The sequence below is a fragment of the Elaeis guineensis genome, chromosome 4 (assembly GCF_000442705.2).
Source record: "Elaeis guineensis isolate ETL-2024a chromosome 4, EG11, whole genome shotgun sequence".
Taxonomy (NCBI): domain Eukaryota; kingdom Viridiplantae; phylum Streptophyta; class Magnoliopsida; order Arecales; family Arecaceae; genus Elaeis; species Elaeis guineensis.
The window spans coordinates 25096062-25115749 of NC_025996.2; the positions used below are offsets into that span (position 1 = coordinate 25096062).

General features: G+C 38.2%; 1 protein-coding gene across 1 annotated transcript in view; it reads left to right on the forward strand.

The window, feature by feature from the left end:
* The first annotated feature begins 511 nt into the window (after positions 1 to 511).
* Positions 512 to 19688, forward strand: part of LOC105043288 (MADS-box transcription factor 50) — a 77957-nt gene continuing 58780 nt past the window's right edge. The window contains exons 1-2 of the mRNA XM_010920779.4: positions 512 to 667; positions 793 to 1003. Of these exons, the coding sequence (XP_010919081.1) occupies positions 822 to 1003 (182 nt within the window). The 5' untranslated portion in view covers positions 512 to 667; positions 793 to 821. The remainder of the gene's footprint in view (positions 668 to 792; positions 1004 to 19688) is intronic.

Sequence of the window (19688 nt, forward strand, 5' to 3'; positions counted from 1 at the left end):
TACAAAGTGGGGCCCAACGGGCGAGCAATTCTATGAGGCAGAGCAGAAAATCTGCTTTGCTTTTAAGAACCCCCGTCCCGAACCCTCGAGGTTTCGGGTTGTAACTTTCACCCTTTTGATCTTCTTTCGCGACCTGAGCCGTTGGATCGCGTTTTGCACGGCGTGCTGTGGATGGAAGAAAAATATTCGTGGTGCTTTTAAAACTATGCAAACGCGATCCAACGGTTGAGGTCGCGAAAGAAGATGAATCATTCTTTCGCGCGAAAGATACAACCCGAGCCCACCGCTCCATGGTCTATTCCCATGACAACAAACGTGAAAACGATTCAAAACCTCACACCTACGCCCCCATCCGAAGGCCATGTAACGCCGTTGACGCTGTTTGAGCTCGCGATATTTCTGTTGTTTTTCTTACCATAAGTACTTGGTTTCACCGGTTGCCTGGTTGCTGTGTTTAACATTAACCGGAACGGAATGGTTCCTTCTTTTCTCCATCTTCTCCTCCCTTTTATTTGTTTTGGGGGGTCAGGGGCGACGAATAAGGAAAGGTTGGGTGGGGGGCAGTCCTTCGTGGTTCAAAGTCCTTCTCCTCCTTAAAAAGAAAGGGCCTCGCGGAAAACTCCACTCCAATTACTCCCGTCTTCTTCTTTCCTTTTTTGGGTATCAGGTAACCCTATTTTTCCTCACGCTGCTGGTCTTTAGATCTCCTCCTCCTTCGATTTATTGTCCCGTTTCATATGTCCTCTACTTCTTTATTTTCTTCTTTCTATTTTTGCGAAACTTGGACTCCAGCCGAGGAGGAGGAGGAGGAGGAGGCGGAGATGGTGAGGGGAAAGACGGAGATAAAGCGGATAGAGAACGCGACGAGCAGGCAGGTGACGTTCTCGAAGCGGAGGAATGGGCTTCTGAAGAAGGCGTTCGAGCTTTCGGTCCTCTGCGACGCCGAGGTCGCCCTCATCGTCTTCTCCCCCCGGGGGAAGCTCTACGAATTCTCCAGCACCAGGTTCGTCATCCGTCTCTGTCTCTTTCCGATGCAACTTCTATTCTCTTATTCCAACCTTTTTTTTTATGCTTTCTTGATGATGTCAAAAGCCAAAGAACGTTCTTGAGGATTTGATTTGAAGGTCAGAACTTAAAAAAATCCGCTTGCATCGCTCACGGTCCTCGATCTCCGTGCGTCCATAATCCTTCCGTTCCTGAGTGGTAGTACCGTACTACTGTTTGCTTCCTTTTCCTTCTTTCAGATCTCATGGAACTCCACTCCGGATTGGAGATTATCTATTCAAAACGATTCAAAAGGGGTCCTTGATTGTTTGTACCGCACGTTTCTTGGTGGCTTTCTCATCAAGAACCATTATCCGCTGGCGTAATTCTTGTGATCTTGTCCTCGACTGGTCTGGAAGATGCATTAGAGATGCTCCTCTTGATTAGATTTTTACACCTGATTCCTTTGGCGTCGATGAGGCAGGCTTCTTTTGTTTCCGTTCGATGACTCATTTCTTTCTTTCTACAAATTTTTCTTGGTTAGAGTTTTACTTTTTTGGTGGGTTCCTCCGTTTCGACCTGCAAGAATACGGTATTTAGGTACCTTCATAAGGAAATTACGTACTAAAGGGGCATCAATGGTCAAGATATGGAAAGAAAGAAAGATTAAAAGAGAGTGAAGCGCTGAATGGTATCAGAGCAGACAATTTGTCATCTTCTCATGAGATTTACTTCATTTTGTTATTCAATTAGAGAATAATTTGTACAAGTTGAACAGTCTTTTTCGTATTCTCCTTTCTTACCTTCTTTCTTTTATTTCCCGACTGAAAGTAATCATATACTTGCAGGGCATTACATACTTAATTCAACACAAAAAGAGGGTATACTTTTGTCGATGTTAATTATGCGTTGAAAGAATACGATACTGTATAAGGTGGAAGCTATAGACTGTGTGTGTTGTGCGCGCGCGCGCGCGCGTATAAGATATCCAGTATTAATTAGCATGTACTTCTATGCTTCCCACTAGCATGCCGAAATCTGAATGAAGTTGATAATCTGGATGAAAATATTACTGAAGGGATATAACTCTTCTTTTGTACAAATTTTCCCCTATCTGCATACCGGTAGCTATCCTGTCATAATATTTTGTCCTGGATTCTTCTGTAAACCTTTAGTTATGTTAGTGCAACAGTCTAGGAAAGGCTCCTAGTGAAATGACTTCTATCTGTGAAATAATTTTTATCTATATCAAAATATTAAATGGTGATGAGATGATCTCAGTTTTCTTGTTGTAACAACATGAACATGATACCTGTATGGTCTTAGGTGGTAAAACACTTGGAAAAGAAGCTCCTTTAGTTCTTCCTACCCTATGCAACAGTAGTCTATTTGCTAACAAAATAAATTCAAATAAATAATTTTGTTATTTTACATGAAATATTAATTTTAGATTAATTATTGCCTGACCTCTAGTCCTGAATTGGAAAGTAAGAGTAGGAATTAGAAAAGAAGTGATGAATCAACTTTTCCTTATGTTGTATGACAAAACCCAATAACTACATTAATATTATTGAAGAGATATACCTTTTATACAAAGTTTCCACTATCCGCATACAATAGCAACCATATCATAATATTTTTTTCCTAGATTCTTGTGTAAACCTTTAGTCATGGAAGTCCATTAATCTAGGAGAGGTTCCTAGTGAAACAACTTTTATCTGTTAAACGATATTTATCTATATCAAAATATTAAATGCTGATGATGTAATTGAAATTTTCTTGGTATAACAACATTAACATGATACTTGTATTGTCTTAGGTAGTAAAAACACTTGGAAGAGGAGTTGAACTTAGGCGTCCTTCACTAGCTCTAGAGTAAAGCTGTCACAGTCGTCTGAAATTAGGATATGGTAGTTTCACATTGGATTGAATTCTTATCCAAAACTTTTAAAGAATGTTCATGTTACACACGCACATGAACACGCATATACACAGTTTCGGTGATGCAAACAAGTTTTATCATACAACAAAAATCATCTAATTGCTAAACGTAAATATGTATATAGCTTGACAGTCAAAAAGAAGCCACTCAGACGTGTGTATGATTGTATTAAGGCAATTCATCAGCAAATAATGATGCATTTGAATAAAATTTTCCCATTTTGTATTCCACTTTTTCCCTTGACTGGTACAGTATTTGTTGATAAGCTACCAGCAAGTTTGCTTTTCTTGCATGAAGGAGATAGTTTTCTATTTTTTGCAGTGAGTAAATATTATCGAACTATGTTAGTGAGAATATGAACTACGTTAATAAGAAAGCTTGCACAGTTAAACAGATTTGTTAAGGCTATTTTTTTTTCAGAAAAATGTTATGCAAACGTATAAATTATTACTTAATCCATTGATGCATGAGATCCTTTTAGAAGCTATATTAACTTGGAAGATATATGTTTCTGATAATATGCTTGCCTAGAAAAAACTTGGTGATAATAAATGACATCATAACCGGACATCTAGATAGCAGTAAACAAGTATGATCAGCATGAAAGACAGACACTTGGCTACAGGTCTGTCAAATATATGTAGCCACCATATTCTGCCTCAAATGAGCACATCCTAGCTTCAGGATGTGAGCGTTATTCACTTTTGATGACTATGGTTTGATTCAATTTTTCAATTCCCTCCAAGTTCCCATCTTTGTTACTGCTTCAATCTTTCTATTTGTTAAAACCTCCATGGGACCCAACCATCGATTGGAATATATGCACCAGATTTGATAATTGAAATACTTTTACGATTTTAAGGATGAATCTGTTCCATTAATTAATTTAGAGTATTGTGCTCATGAAATGGTTCATTAAAGTTAGCACAAGCATGCCTATCTTTATGATCCTTGCTATTCTATGTTAAATGATAGGTGCAAGTCACATTAGGTTTATCTTAGTTTAATAGTTTGCATTGCCAAAGTATCAAGGAGGTGTAGGATAACAAATGAGAAGAAGGCTCAAAGACATAAATGTAATAATATCTTGATAGATTTGAGCAAAATGGATCTATCAAATACACAAAATGCTAGGCCCTACTAATCTATATCTATATACTTGATTTAATGTTTCCAGTAATTTTAAAAGAAAAATAGATTAATACAATAAACACTAGAGGAGTTCCATCCCTCTATTTATAGAAGAAAACTCTATCTAGGATATTGCATAAGGATACAAAAAGCATCACACTGACAAGGATCTTTTCTCATTAGAGTATACTAACATTAGAACTTTGGAACCACACTAAAAAGGTCACTTGATAAAAGACCTTGGTGGTTTCCTAATGATTTTCATCTTTAGTGTCTACTAGCTGTTTCTAGAAGATCTACTTCTCCTTTAAATTCAACTTACCTTTCCATCTCATCAAGGTTGTCTTTTTTTTTTTTTGGTGGATCATCAAGGTTGTCTTTGAGCTCTAACATTTGAATTACTCCCATTGCAAGACATGTTCAACTGTTATACAATTATGGTCTTCCAGATACTTGAGTATAATCAACAAATCAAAGAAATGGCAAAAACCAGGTCATTCCCAATGTAGAATCTATTGGTGACCAATAATGTCAATTATTTTATCTGAAATTCTAGATGCAACTTGGTACATAAAATGAGTTATGTTATTTGCCAAAACTCCAAACCCATCTTCATAAAGCATAAATAGACCTTATTTGTTTTCTATAATGAAGGGTACTATAGGAGTAAATAATATCTGCAATTCTAAAATCTATGCATCAATCTTTTTGTTTCTACATTTTTCTTAAGGAATGCCCTTTTGGAGAAACTCCTAGTTCTTTCTACCCTATGCAACACTGGTTTATTTACTCACAAAAAATTTCAAGTAAATATATATGAAATATTAATTTTAGATTGATTATGGCCTGACCTCTAAGTCCTAAACTGGAAAGAGGAGTAGAGAAAGGATTATTCATGATTTCTGCTGGTATCATGCAGAAATTAGAATATACAAGCGATAAATCAACCCCAAAAGCCCATACCTACATTAATATCTACGAGCTTTCTTTCCAGATAATTAATGTCAATTAAATCAGAGTTAATGGTCCAAATTTGAGTTTAACGAATTAATGCTAGAAGCCAATAACTCCTCCTGGCCGTAAAGATTGTGCTCAAGAAGAATATAGTTACAGTAAATAGAGTTAAACTATTATCTTCTTCTTTGAGTAAATAGAGTGAAACTATTATCATCTTCTTCGAGCGAATAGTGAAACTATTATCTTCTTCTTCCTCTTTAGTTTTTTTTTTCCCTTGTTTTCCCTTTTTCTTTTCTCCCATTCCTATTCTTCATTTCTTCGTCTTTTCAAATTCAACTAAAGTACCAACATGTAACGACTCTTATGCTGAATAACAAATGGTCAATTTCAGACATGATCATGCTGAAATTGGATTGCACTGGGATCTTGTTTTTGGTACATAAAAGCAATCAGATTGCATGGGAGAGTTATAAGATGGTGGAAAGGAGAAGAGTTTTTCTGCCCAAGTTTTTGAATGATTCATGTTAAGATATCAATATATAAACGCTACCCATTTTTCTTTTAGTCATACTGTCATCCCCATGTAAATATTCTCCAACAAAAAATGACAATGCAATGGAATTCTACTAGTAGAGGTGGTTCATTAATCTAGTCTCTATAACATAATCTTGGATTTTTGTCAGTTATTATAATCAATATATCCACGAGCTCTTGATATGCTTTAGCTTGCAAAGTTGTTGTCAATCATGACATCTCACTTTCTTTGTCGGCACTGAATGCATTTCTTGAGGATATTATTTCTCCTAAAATCTTCTGTCATGATTATTAAAGTTTTATATATCTTGGAACGGTGCTTAACTCCATCTTTTCATATTTTGGATCTTTAATCTTGTAAAATGTCCAACCATTCAAATATCTGGCTGTAGTAGATATACTGGCTATTTGGGAAAAATCAATGTCAAAATAATGCAGGACAAGAACAAGACTTTGAGGTTTAGCTCCAAATTATACTATAAAATTTCTGCAAAATCAATGGTAGCAGTAAAAAATTGAATTTCACCAATTATGAAGAACTCGACTCCTAAACCACTCATAACCCTGCATCAGAAAAGAAATTATCGAAATGTTTAGTAACATGCCTCAAAGCCCTTATTGGACCGGTACTTCATAGACCATTCTTGTGCAACACGTCAATGCTAGACACTTAATAAGAAAGTGGATCTTCTCTGGAAGCCTTGTTTAGATATACCCATCTTCACATGGGTTGTTAAAAATGACCAGACAATCTTAGTGGTTGTCAAGGCTGAAACAAAGAAAACGCAGTTGGGCTAATTACTTTGAATTAATTCATTTACACATCAACTTCTCAGCATAATAATTACTCTCTGCAGAAACTAAACCTACCAACATTGTGCATTCCTTTGAGCCTTGACTTGTCTGTTGACCTCCACCAAATATTAGGTGACAAGGTTATGCACTCTTCCTAGCATCGGAATCTTGAAAATACATTACAGATTATGTACTCAGCTGTTTAGGTATATGCAAAAATGGAAAATAGTCCGCTCACTAATGGTTATAGCTACATCAAAATAGAACCATCCTCTATGCAAATCACAGCCATGAAGTTAGTTATTTCTACACTATAATATGGTAGTCAACATGAAATAAACAAGAGAGCCGTCAAAGGCTCTCGAACCAGTGGGGGGGTGGGGGATTTATAACTCTCAGGCTGGTTCGGTGATCACTGGTTTAGACAATTCAATACAATGGTGTCTAAATTCATTCAGCATGTAAGCATGATAAATATATATGTCAGAAGTGGAACACTGTATTTTGGCATTATCAAGCTTCCTTCTAAAATTGGTGATAGGGTACCTTGCTTGACCAAGAGTCAACATGAGAACCATCACATGTAATCTCAAACCTCAGAATCGAAGTAGCATAAAATCAATGCCATATTTGTTCATCGTCTGATCTTTGAATGCACTATTTCAATGCATTATTTATTATCTCATTCCAGGCAAGGAAATGCAAAATGGTGAACGTGTGGAAGTTGTAGGCTTTATGAATGTTGTTCTTGATGGTTTTCAACCGCTTATTTCAACCCTTTGGAATTTTTGATCATATAATTTGACACCAGAGCGATAGGCCTTGTAGATAGAAGGTAGGGAATTAACTTTCATATGCCGTTGGTTATGCCATGGAATATTGAGTGAGCAATAGAGTATAATTTTAGTGTCTTTCATATATTAGTTCTTTTCTTTTAGCACTTAAATAAGTCTCATTTTAGAGATTCCTTGATCTTGCAAATTAATTGGTAACAGACTATTAAGATGGTTCAGCAGGTTGGATAGATAGGGCACCTCTGGATACCGATTCTTGCAAGTATCTAGATAGCCTATCAGCACATCAAATAAGAAAGAATGGGAAGAGCGGACAGCCTTGTCGGGGACACTTGTGGCTGTGTACAAAGGGAACGGGCTGACATTGATAAGAATAGAGAACCATGGATTTCTAACACAGCCCATTATCCAATTAATGAACTTTGTGTGGAAGCTGAAGCGGTTTAGTACTGCTTGAAAATAACTCCATGACATTCTATCATAGGCTTTGTCCATGTCTTCCTCGATTACCATTAACGAGTTCCTCTTTGAAGCTCTATCTAAGGAGTGTAATATTTCCTGAGCCACCATGATATTACTTATAATGCTTCTATTGGAGACAAAAGCTGCCTGGTCAGCTGAAATGAGGCTAGGGATTAGCTCTTTCATTCAGTTCACCAGCAACTTGGCCACAATTTTATGCAAGGTGTTGCATTGGCTGATCGGTGTATAGTCCTTTATCTCTGTTGGGCTCTCATTCTTAGGAATTAGGGTTATATAAGTAGCCTTCAAATCTCTAGGCATCTAATTAGTTCTGAAGAACACTTTAACTACCGCCACAATGTCTCCCTTCACAATTGACCAAAAGGCCTTGAAGAACATGGGTTGGAATCCACCGGGCCCAGGTGCCTCGTCAGAAGGTAGAGTGGATGTTATATCTTTGATTTTCTTCTCTGAAACCTCATGAACTAGAGCCAAGTTTGCCGATCATTCAGGCTATGTTGCATAGGAGGGTGGTTAGTAGGAACATGAAAATCCTAGTGGTTCAGTTGGCTATGGACGTGTTGAACCGGGATTTGTCTAATATCCGCCTCATCTTCCATACAAGATGCATCAAGTCGATTGATTGTGAGGATGTGATTTTTTTTATCTTCTCAATGTGGTAGACTTATAGAATGATATTACATTTGCGTTGCCTTCTTTTAATCATTTAACCCAAGATTTTTGCCGCCAAAGGATTTCCTGTAGTTTTAATGTCTTTTGATGTTCTTTGATTTTCCGGATCAGGAGGGCATGGGATTGTGGATCTAAACCACTGCAATTCACATTGTCCTCTTGCAACCTTTGTTTTTTGGAAAAGGTTCCCTATTGTATTGTTTTTCAAATTGGAGTAGAGCTTGTTTGGTGTTTGTCAACATCTTAATCACCTTGATGCCAGGGAACGCATTATCATTGCAATGCCATGCTCTACTCACCCCTTCGCAATACAACCAGAATCTTTCGAGTACGAATGATGAAGGCCTTCGTTTCAAATCAGATTCATCTTTTAACAAAATGGGGGAGTGGCCCGATTCAGTTTTGGTGAAATGAGTGATCTTTGATTCTAGAGAAAGGCCAATCCACTCCATAGTGGCCAATGCACAATTGAACCTTTCCCACTCCCCACCTTCTCCCATCCAATTGTTGCACCAACTAAAAGGATTCCCTGAATACCCTAGGTCAATCAAGCCATTGCCCTTGATGAAGCTCTGGAACTCTCTAATGCCCCCATTAATGCTCTCCTTCCTCTTTTCTCCTATAACATTAAAGTCACCAATGATTAGAGTTGGCAAGCCAATCCAAGGATTGCTTACCCCCATGTCTCAGAGTTGCTCCCTTGTGCAGGTGCTCATGTTGATTATCCTCAACACCCCAGATCCAACTTTGTTGAGGGTGATTAGGCTGAAAGCTACTTGCTTGTTGACACTATAAAAATCAATTTGATGCAAAGATTTCCTTTAGGTCATCAATATCCCGCTGGATAGGCCCTCAGATGAAATAATGAAGAACTTCCACTGGCTGCCAATGCCTCTCATCATCTTACTTAGAGAATTACAAAATATTTTAGTTTCCCAAATGCAACACAAATCAAGACCATACTTCCTAATTAGCTATTTGAAATTTTTCAAAGAAAAGGTCTTTGCTGCTTCTCTGCAGTTCCACGAAAGAATGATCACCAGTTTGAGGGAGGTGGAAGGTTAGGGTTTACCTTGGGCTTTTTTTTTTTTTTTTTTGCCAATCTCTTTCTTGCTAGCATGTTGTTCAGTCTCAGCCTGCAAGAATGAGCACCGATGGGCTTGATCTTCTTGTCTTCCCCTTCTTCCTCGTTCTCTCCTACTATTGAGGTCGTAGGACAGAGGGATTGGTCATGATTCACCGTTGCTTGTAGGTCGAAAAAAGGGCACCATGGTCCTTTGTCTTAGAGTGGTTGAAAGTCACCAACTTATCCTCAGTTCCCAACAAGCTTTATTTCCCTAGGCTAAGAGAGTTTTGATCCAAGTTTGATTTTGATTTGGGCTTATGAGCAGCACATCATGGGCATCAAGCTTGCAAGAGGTTGATTGGATGTGGCTTGGGCACTTGGTACCTTCAACAGGTGGCAGACCCTAGTCGGTCCACCTTGTGGCCCAAGATTCTCATCTTCCACATGAGGAGCTTGGGCTTAGGCTTTAAGGGAGAGATGCTTCCTTCCATATTCAACCCTTGATTTGAAGAGTGTTTACACTTATCTTTTTAAGTTCCTGCTCTAGTTATGTAATGGGTCATGTGGTCCTCCACTACACCCTCCATACCATGCACTTCTGGTTTTCTAGCATTTCTAGTTTTCTAGCATCCTGTTCAAATGTCTTGAGAATGGGGTAATGGGACTTGCTTGCCTCACCACTGCTCGTGTTAGAGAGTGCCTCTCCCATACTCCTACCTCTTGGTATCCTTTTGCTCGAGCCCAAGATGGTGGTACACCACACCTTCTTCGAGATGAGCTTGGCTGCCGGATTGGTTCTTTGCCCCTAGTTCACTTTAAGCAGATCTTTTTGGGCTTTGCTCTACTTTTCTTCCTCCATTGTTATTAGAACCAAGATTTTACATTCCAACAGGACGGAGGACATCTAGACTGTACCATTCCATTTCTATGAGAAAATAGGATCAGGACAGGGTCGGAACTCTGAAATTTATCCATGTAGGAAAAGAAGAAAGAGGAAAGAAAGAACGGAGATGGAAAAAGAAAAAAGTTAAAGGAAAGAAGAAAAAAATGAAAGAAAGAAAGGAAAGGAGCAGAAGAAGAAATGATGGAAAGAAGGAAGAAAGGAAAGAGAAAGAAGAAAAAGATAAAAAAGAAAGAAAGGGACAACGAAAAGAAAGAAACAAAGGAAAGAAAGAAAGATAGAAGAAAAAAAAGAAAAGAATAAAAGAAAAAAAAAAGAAAGGAGAAAAGAATGAGAGAGATGGAGGATATCTAATGGAATATATGATCGGAACAGTTATCAGGACGAGACAGGATAGCAGGGTGTCTTGTTCTATGGAGATATTAGGACACCTCCATCCCACAGGATTTAAAATCTTGATCGGAACACATGATGCCACCATCCAAGGTCCAAATAAGTCTTTCTCCTCTTTTTTGATTATTTTTGTCTTCTCAATTAGGACAAAGGTGCATTCGCTTTCAGAGTGGCCAACCCTTTTGCAGAGGAAGCATGGTTTCGAGATATTATCATATTGAAATGGCTGTCATCTCTTCCTCCTTATTGCAACAATATTAATTGTTGGCCCTAGAGGACTTATTAGGTTAACTTGGACACAGGCGTTTGTGTACCCAACTTTGAAAGCCTCCTCCATGTAGGTGTCTATGAATTGTGGAAAACCGATGGTCACTGCTATCTTAAGTAACATGCAGTGATCCCATGACTCCATTAGGAGGTCTATAAATTGCACCCATATAATAGCTCTGCAGTCAGAGTCTTTCCTGGTGCTAAAGTTTGGGCACCACCATTTAAGCACTAGGACTTGCCTTGTGATAACCTAGGAACTGTTCACCGTAACCCAATCCTTGTCTTCCTCTGTTTCAAACAAAATAGCAAGTGGCCAATCGAGAGAGGAATGATTTTGAATTCTCTATGGCTCATCCACCTAGCCTTTAGTTCCTTGATTAAAAATTCATTTGGTAGACCCCTTCCTAGAAGCTTACCAGTAAGGGAGTTCGTCCATCGCCTAATAGCCCCTTTAATTTCAGAGTCGGAGAAGATTATGGATTCTACAATCATTTTTGAAGTCTACCTAGTTCATCCTTAGTTACCTTTTGGGTCTGCCACTTGTAATGTCATTTCCTTGGATCTGAATTCAAGACTGTCTTAAGTCCTTCCACCCTTATCCTTATTAGCATGCTCCTCTCCTTGAGAAGTAGGGAGACTTCCTCAGATTGAGCAAATCCACATCCTGGATTATTGGCATGATTCTCTCGGTCGTTCTCGATCAGTTGCTCCAAATGGTCGGTTGCTCCTTGTTTGGATGAGTTCTCAAGCACATTCTCCACCATTCCTAGTAGTCGTCCCCTTCTTGGGTCCAACCTTACATATAGCCTTAAAATCACCAAATTTAATATGTCAACTACTATGCTTGGTTTAAAGTATTTTTTCTCAACATTTTGCAATTGTGTGGCGGCACTACAACCTTAGGTAAAGTGTTTATGTTCTAAAGGTTTGGCTCCTCTAGAGCCTTATATGAAATCTGATATAGTATTGGTCTTTGTCTATTAGTTTTGAACCTTTACTATTCTTACCATATATTTCTGGAACATTTTCTAAGCTCTAGATTTGGACTAGACACCCTATCCATAAGTATCAGAGAATGTACTTCATTATGGCAACAATTCCTGCATTCTTATTCTCAAGATTCAAGGCTATTCCTTTCCCACCACCGGCTAATTCCACCAATTCTCCAACTTGAATCAAATAAATTTCATTCTCTTTCATCATCATTCAACTTTACTTTTACTTCAATGAAAGCACCTTTTACTTCTCCTCATGCTCGTAGATCATCGTTGTCCTCTATCATCTTCTTGATCATTGATTGTTTAGGATTGCAAGAACTTGGCCCCATCTTTTTCTTTTTCACTTTTAAGGTAAGGCAGATATATATTGTAACTCTGGTATAATACGTCCATGTGACTCTTGAATCCCAATTGACTCTATTAGAATGATTAGCCACATGATTGGCTTCCCAATCAACTGTGCTATTTGATTCCTTATGAATATGGGTTGCCTCAAAGCAGCTTAGAGTGGATGCCATCTTTCAGATGTCATGAAATAGTGGATGAGTACTGCTAACATGGGATTTTAAGTTAAAGAACCGAGTAATCTTTTTTTTTTTTTTTATTGAATTATCCTCCAACACGATGTGGATTACCTAAATTATTATAGTAGCTCATCCCATGACATAGCCTTGTCATCAAGATAGTAGCATCAAATAACTGAGGCTATTGCAGCTATAAAAGAGCAAGTTGAACTCTCGAAGATGAAGTGTGCTTCTCAACTAGCTCCATTATCGATTACACTGTGATCAATGTGAATCTTGAGGAAAAAGAGGTTGGTGGCTCCCGAGTGAAGTGGAGCATATGGGTGGATGCAAAAGCTGCAAATAGGAGCCATAGATTTCTTTTGCTATCAAAGCCTCCTTGGTCACAATTGCTTAAATGAATTCTGAAGCTTGAGAGAAGCATTCATTAGAGTCAATCAAGGACATCAATGATAGCCTTGAAATATGTCTAATTCCTGTCTAGTCAAATGTGGTAGGCAACATAGCACATAAGAATTGCTTGATTTCTATCCTTGCTTCTTGAAAATCTCTCCTTTACATAAAGAAGAAAGGCATCTAATAAGAATGATGAGACAGTGGTTGCACTGAGAATAGCAACCAACCTCGACACCTATATTACCTAGACATTCGAGGATATCTACAATCAATTTCCTGCTCTAGAACAAATATCACAATGAGGGGATGTGTGAAGGATAAGGAAGATGAGTCCGTGCAACTTTCTAAAGGAATATTATAGCCCTTGGTTGACATCAATCTTGCAAACCCAAGCAACACTTTGGATTGAGGAAGGGATGGTCTGAAAGAAATTGTATAAATCTTTTGCTTTAACAATAGAGCAGGAGGAAGCACCTTACCCAAGTTTATTACAGATGTTGAAATCTTGAAGTGCCATTGACAAAATTCTACCTACCAATTTGTTACCAAAAGCTTGAAGAATGAAGGTAATATTCCACTTTCTTTCCCCTATAACTAATGGGTCTTTGACCGATAAGTTTTCAAAGGTATGGTTGTCCACCATCATAAGATTGCGAGCAGTTGGAATGTAGGAAGTTCGTGGGTCATAGAGAATATTTATAGAACTCCCATCTTCTGTAGACCATTTGAGATTAGATGAATGACAAGAGCACTAGAGTAAATTGCTTTTTGCAAAGGAGAGTTATTTTAAGCTAGGGTTGGAGGAGCGGATGCAGACCAAGAGTCATATTTTGACCTCATAAGCACTAGAACTTATCGGGATCTAAGATCAAGATTTTAAATTTCGTGAGATGGAGGTGTCTCAGTTTTTTCGTAGAACAGGATGTTTTATTGTCTTGTCCTATCTCGATGGCAGTCCCCTTATCATCTGACTCGATAGATACTTCTATCTATCTCTCCTTTTTTTTTTTCTTTCTTTTCTTCTTTTCTTTCTTTTTCTTCTACTTTTCTTTCTTTTCTTTTTTTTTCTTATTTGTTTCTTTTTTTCTTCTTTTTTCTCTTTCTCTTCTTCCTTTTTTTTTCTTCTCCTTTTCCTTCTTTCCTTCATTTTTCTTTTCTTCTTTCCTTTCACATTTTTCTTTTTTCATCTTTCCTTCCTTTTCTTTTCTTTCTTTCCTTCATTTTTCTTCTTCTTCTTTCCTTTCACTTTTTCCTTTTCTTCATCTTCCCTTTTTTTCTTCTCCTCTCCCCATATAGATAGGTTTTAGAGTTTCGATCCTATCATAGTCCTATTTTTCATAGGAATAGGATGGAATGGTTGGGATGCCTCCCATCCTGTTGGGATGCAAAATGTTGTATGGGACAATCTTACTACATATTTAGCCATTAAGGCCTCATGTCTCATGTCAACAAAGGGATCCCCTGGTCTCGAAGTTGCATTGGTTGATAGACGTTATACGAAGCTTATAAATGAACTTTCTTGTAGTTGTTAGTGGATCCCCACAGGTAGTTTGTCCTGACTTGGTCAATCTTATGGTGAACATATTTAGGTTTAGTACAATTGGCCATCAAGTAGGTAGGTAACATAGAAGCACAAACCTGGTAAGGATAATTCTTTCCATCATCAATAACGCTTTTGATTTCCAATCCCTAAGTCTGTCAAGAACCTTCTACATTAGTGGATTGTAATCAGATGTAGTTAGCATCCTCTCGATAATAGAGTTTCCTAGGTATTGCCATGTGCCATTGGATTCCACAATATTGAAGCAGTCCTTTATTTGGTGCTACACCATTAGATTCATCCTTAAACTAGATCTCCTTGTAGATTTGCTTAAGTTCATTTGTTGACCAGATCTAGTCCTTTATCTAGTGCTTCCCTGTTTGATTCATCCTTGGACTAGATCTCATTGCAGATTTGCTTAAGTTCATCCATAGGCTAGAAGTTTCATTTTAATCTTTTGATGATATCCATTAGCACCATGGCATTAGACAAAGTGGCTTGGGCAATCAACACAGTCTAGCGAGTAGTAGATGTGAGAGTAGAGGAGCTAAGGGTGTTGGTTGATAAATAGTCAAAGAGGTACCACTTAAAACATCCTTTCTTTGATGTTAGTTTACACTTTGGGTAGGGATACGAATCCCAACTCTTCCTTCCATGAACCCTTATGCGGTGATAATAAGTGGGGCCAACAATACTAGAATTTGATCAAACTTAATTAGTAACTTTTACCATGGTGGAAAAAACTTTTCTTCTTCAAGATGGCAGGTGGATTGGATCAAGATTTTAAATCCGATGGGATAGGGGCGTCTTGATTTTTGTCCGGAACAGGACACCCCACGCCCTGCCCCTTCCCGATGGCTATCCCAGTCAGATGCCCCGATACATGCTTGGGACGTCCTTATATATATATATTATTTTTTTTGAATTTATCTTAAAATTTTATCGATCTAATTATTATTTAAAAATTTTGAACTTCTAAGATAAGACAGATGCATATGATTTGTCCTATTTAAAAGAATATATAGGATAGAAATCCTAGCTTAAACAGTATCTGATCACGTGTGAATAGATGAGTGTCGAGCGAAGTCACAGACATTGATCAGAGCAGCTATGGGGCCTGTGGGTGCGATGCTCAGGCTGAAAGAAATCAAGGACTTGGAACATTTTGAGAGCTGTATCTTGTGGATGCAATCGAATGGACGAAATTGAATGGATCGCATCGCGCAACCCGTGAGAGAAATCCGTATCATGATTGCATGCACTAGATAATTGGATCGAGTCAAATCCCATGGTGGATGGCATGCACTAGATAGAATTGGACCGCATCAAATCCCACAGTGGATAACACACCATGCTATCCCTAGTATTTCACCAATTCTCAATTGCACGCTACTGACCGTGCATATGCTCCGAGATTTAGCATGGTTCAGTTGGACTTGGTGAGTGCACTAGGTGCAATTGGACTGCGTCAAATCCCATGATGGATAACACGCCGTGCTACCCCTTGTATTTCACCAATTCCTGATTGCATGCTATCTACCATGTATATGCTCCGAGATTTGCTTTGGTTCACTTGGACCTGGTGCGTGAAATAATTTCTCATCCGAAGGTCCCGAACTCTCTTTCCTTCCCCTGTGGGCTCTCTCCTCCCTCCTCCCTCCTCCCTCTCGAGTCCCGATTGGCTTTGGTGCTTCTTGTCGGAAAATTCGATGGCCTCCCTCCTCTTTCCTCCCTTCTCCTTCCCGAGCTGTCCTCCCATCAGCATACTCTGCTTCAAAAAATTAGAATCAAAGGGCAAACATCGTGCTCCCTCTGGTGATGATACCAACATTGATACATGGAAAAGGTCAGTACTCTTCTTTCCTTCATTCTCCCCCCTGACGACGAATAGGCCTTTCGAACTTCGAATCATCATCGGCATTTGAAAAGAATAAGTTAGGGCACGATCGGGATGGCCGTAACGGCATTTGATCTGGCCAGGATGAAGATGGGATGGTTGAGATGAAGGCTGGAAATACATTTCAAGATCCCGCATCCATCCCTGATACCAGAATCCCATACGAACGGGATGAGATGGGACGATCAAGACAGCCTCCATCCCATCAGGACTTCAATCACTGGATTGGATTAACTGGCTTCCATTTTGGAATTGTCCCGAAATGAACCTGGGCGAGCATGGAAACATGAACTATTACCGATATGGATTGGGTTGGAATCCTTAATTTTGAATCTAAACCAGAACCGACTTGAATCATCTAAGACTACCACATGATATATCTTATCCCTAATTGAATATAAGAAACTATTCTTCTTGTGATATAACTTGTCAGCAAGTTGATTATGATCATGCATGGTTATTAGTCAAATTCTATCTATAATATGTTTTTGATAATGCTCACATATTGCTTATTATTATTTTTTTACATAATATATTTATGATATGATTACACATTCAGTTTATATATGTTTTTTATGATTGGCGTTGGATTATTGTTTGACCTTATTTGACTCAAAAAATCAATGGATTGATAGAATTAATGTCAATTTGAACTGATTCAAAGGAGAATAGATTAGGTTTGGATTCTACTTTCTGATCCAATTCAAATGTGGCTTGGGTTTGGATAGTTCCCATCTTGGGTCCAACCTGACTTGCTTGCAGCCTACTAATAGTAGTAAGCACATCATTTTTACATGCCTATTTCACTATTGCAAAACTTATGTTCAATGATGAAGGAATTAGATGAAATAGTTGCCTTAATCTTAGAACTGATTGGAGGAGACAAATGGGTGCAAGGAGCATTTAAAACAGAATGAAGTATAGAATATTTAGAAAATATCAATTATTGTTAGAGACTTTCATTATTTCTTGTTTCAAATATGACTAGATTTTTCGATGGAAGGATTTCTCAAGACAGATTTATTTTTGGGTAAACTCAGATACTTCTTATACTTCTAAATATTTTTTAATAATGGTTGAGGAGGTCTAGAAATTCAGATAAATAGATGAACATGGAAAAGAAAAATGGTTGAGATAGAATACCTCTATGAATAGATGCTGCTTAAATAACTTCATCATCTTTTTTCGGTACAGTGGGAGGCATAGATTAAAACAAGATCTTACAAAATGTACACCATGGCTATCAGTTTATTAGTAAGTATTGCATCAGACAAAGTTTTAAATCCTGTGGGATAGAGATATTCCATTTCTTCATGGAATGGGATGTCCCACTGTCCTATCTTGACAGTAATCTCGATCATGCTTTCTAGTGGATATCCTTCATCTATTTCTCCTTATTCTTTCCTTTCTTTCTTTTTTTTTCTTCTACTTTTTTTCTTTCTTTTTTTTTTCCTCTACCTTTTTTTTCTTTCTTTTTCTTTTTCTTCTTCTTTTGTTTTCATTTTTTTTCTTCTTTCCTTCGATTTTTTGTTTTTTTCTTCTTTCCTTCTTTTCCTTATTTTCTCTTTCTTTTTCTCTCAGTGCATGGATAGTTCTCGAGGTTCTAGCCTATCTTGGTCCTGTTTTTCTAAAAAAATGGGACGGGATAGTTGGAATGTCACCACTCCCGTTGGGATTAAAACCTTGGCATTAGGTAATGTATTTGGTCCCTAATATAGAATTAAGCTCCCATGCATGCACAGAATCTAGTCTACCGTTTGGTTGGCCTTGTAGTTGACATGAGATGTTGTAAACATAAAATAGGTCTTTCCATTGGAGGATATCCTTTAATAGGTTTACCTGCACATTTAGGTGATAAGGGTTTATTAATCCAACCAATAACTATAGAAGAGTTGCTTTCAAGCCGAACTTGCTGTGCTTTTAGATGAAGCACTGCTTTATGCAACCCTGCCCAAGAGCCTACAAGATCGACCATCAGCATTGTACACTAGTTTAACCTCAATACAGCCTCTCTAATCAACAAACCCGAGCATCTTCGATAATAAAAGCTGTCGTTGAGTAAGCATTAGTTACAGAACCATCGAAATTCACCTAAACAACACCACCGGGGGGGGGGGGGGGGGTGGGATGAGAAGATAGGTAGCATACCCTAGTTCCCTAACTGTGCTGAAAGGTTTGATTGCCAAGGTATTGAATAGAGATTATTTGTTAAAAAAAAAACATAAACCTTGCTTGTTGTAGAGGGCTTACCATTTCATGTTCAAATTGTTAGAAAACTGCTACAGTTTCGTATGCGAAGTTCAAAAATTTTTTAAGCATCTAAACAGTGGAAGTAAATTAATTAAAATATTTTTAATTAAACCACGTACTGGATCTAATCTGAAAACCGTAGTTAAGATCTTGATTCGAATATTCAGCCATGATCTGAAATCTGAAAAGAAAAATGGTTAGAAAAGTCAATCAGAGATCAGATCTCCATACTTTTTGGATCTGCGGATGTCTCGGGTTCTGATCGTAGCGCGCATGCATCCAGTCTCTACTGGTATCCACACAGAGATGCCTGATCGAAGCACCGAGATCACCAGTGTGCTAGCACCTTACAGATCTCACTCATTCTTGAATCTAGATCACTTCTTTCAGATCTTGAAGAAGAAGATCGCTACGCGAACTCTTTTGCGTAGATCCGACGGGATCTGAACCAGATCATCGTGAAGAGAAGAAGAACCTTTCTTCTCTTCTTCTCTCTTTTTTTCTTCTTAGATCTGATCTCTATCAGATTTGGGCGTTGGGATGAAGGGGAGAAACAAGAGGAGGCGTAGAAAGGATGTTGTTGCGGTAAGAAAGAATGTCTTCATCTCGTACGCACGCCACACCTCTTTTCTCTTAATTTTTTATCGCACGTCCACATAGTCTTCACACCCCTAAAAGGATAAGATCAGATCTTATCAAAATAAAGGAACCATGGCATGGAAAAGAGGAAGGAAATAAGTGTGCACCAAAAAAGAAATCACATGATATATCTCATGCCCATCTTTTAGCACACGTCCACCCTTTCTTAAAATTTTTTTGTCACACAAAAAATATCCCATGCCTTCTTTTCTAATCTGATTAGAAGGTTCTCTTGATAAGGCATCTATTCAAATCAAATTTTGATAGATATCCTAAAGAGAGTCCCAGAAGGATGGTTGACGCCCCACATTTCTTCACACGTGAAAGAGAATAAAGCGGTGTGTTTTCATGCGCGCCCTCCCCTTGGTGTGAAACTTGGAGAGAGAGTCTCAGAGGATCTGGACTCTCTGAGTCATAGTTCATCTAGTTCAGATTGGGTCTTAATCGGATTCAAATCGAGTCTGAAACGAGCCGAATTCGAAAGGCTGTCAAGCCTAATCTAATCAAGCTTGAAATCCAAAT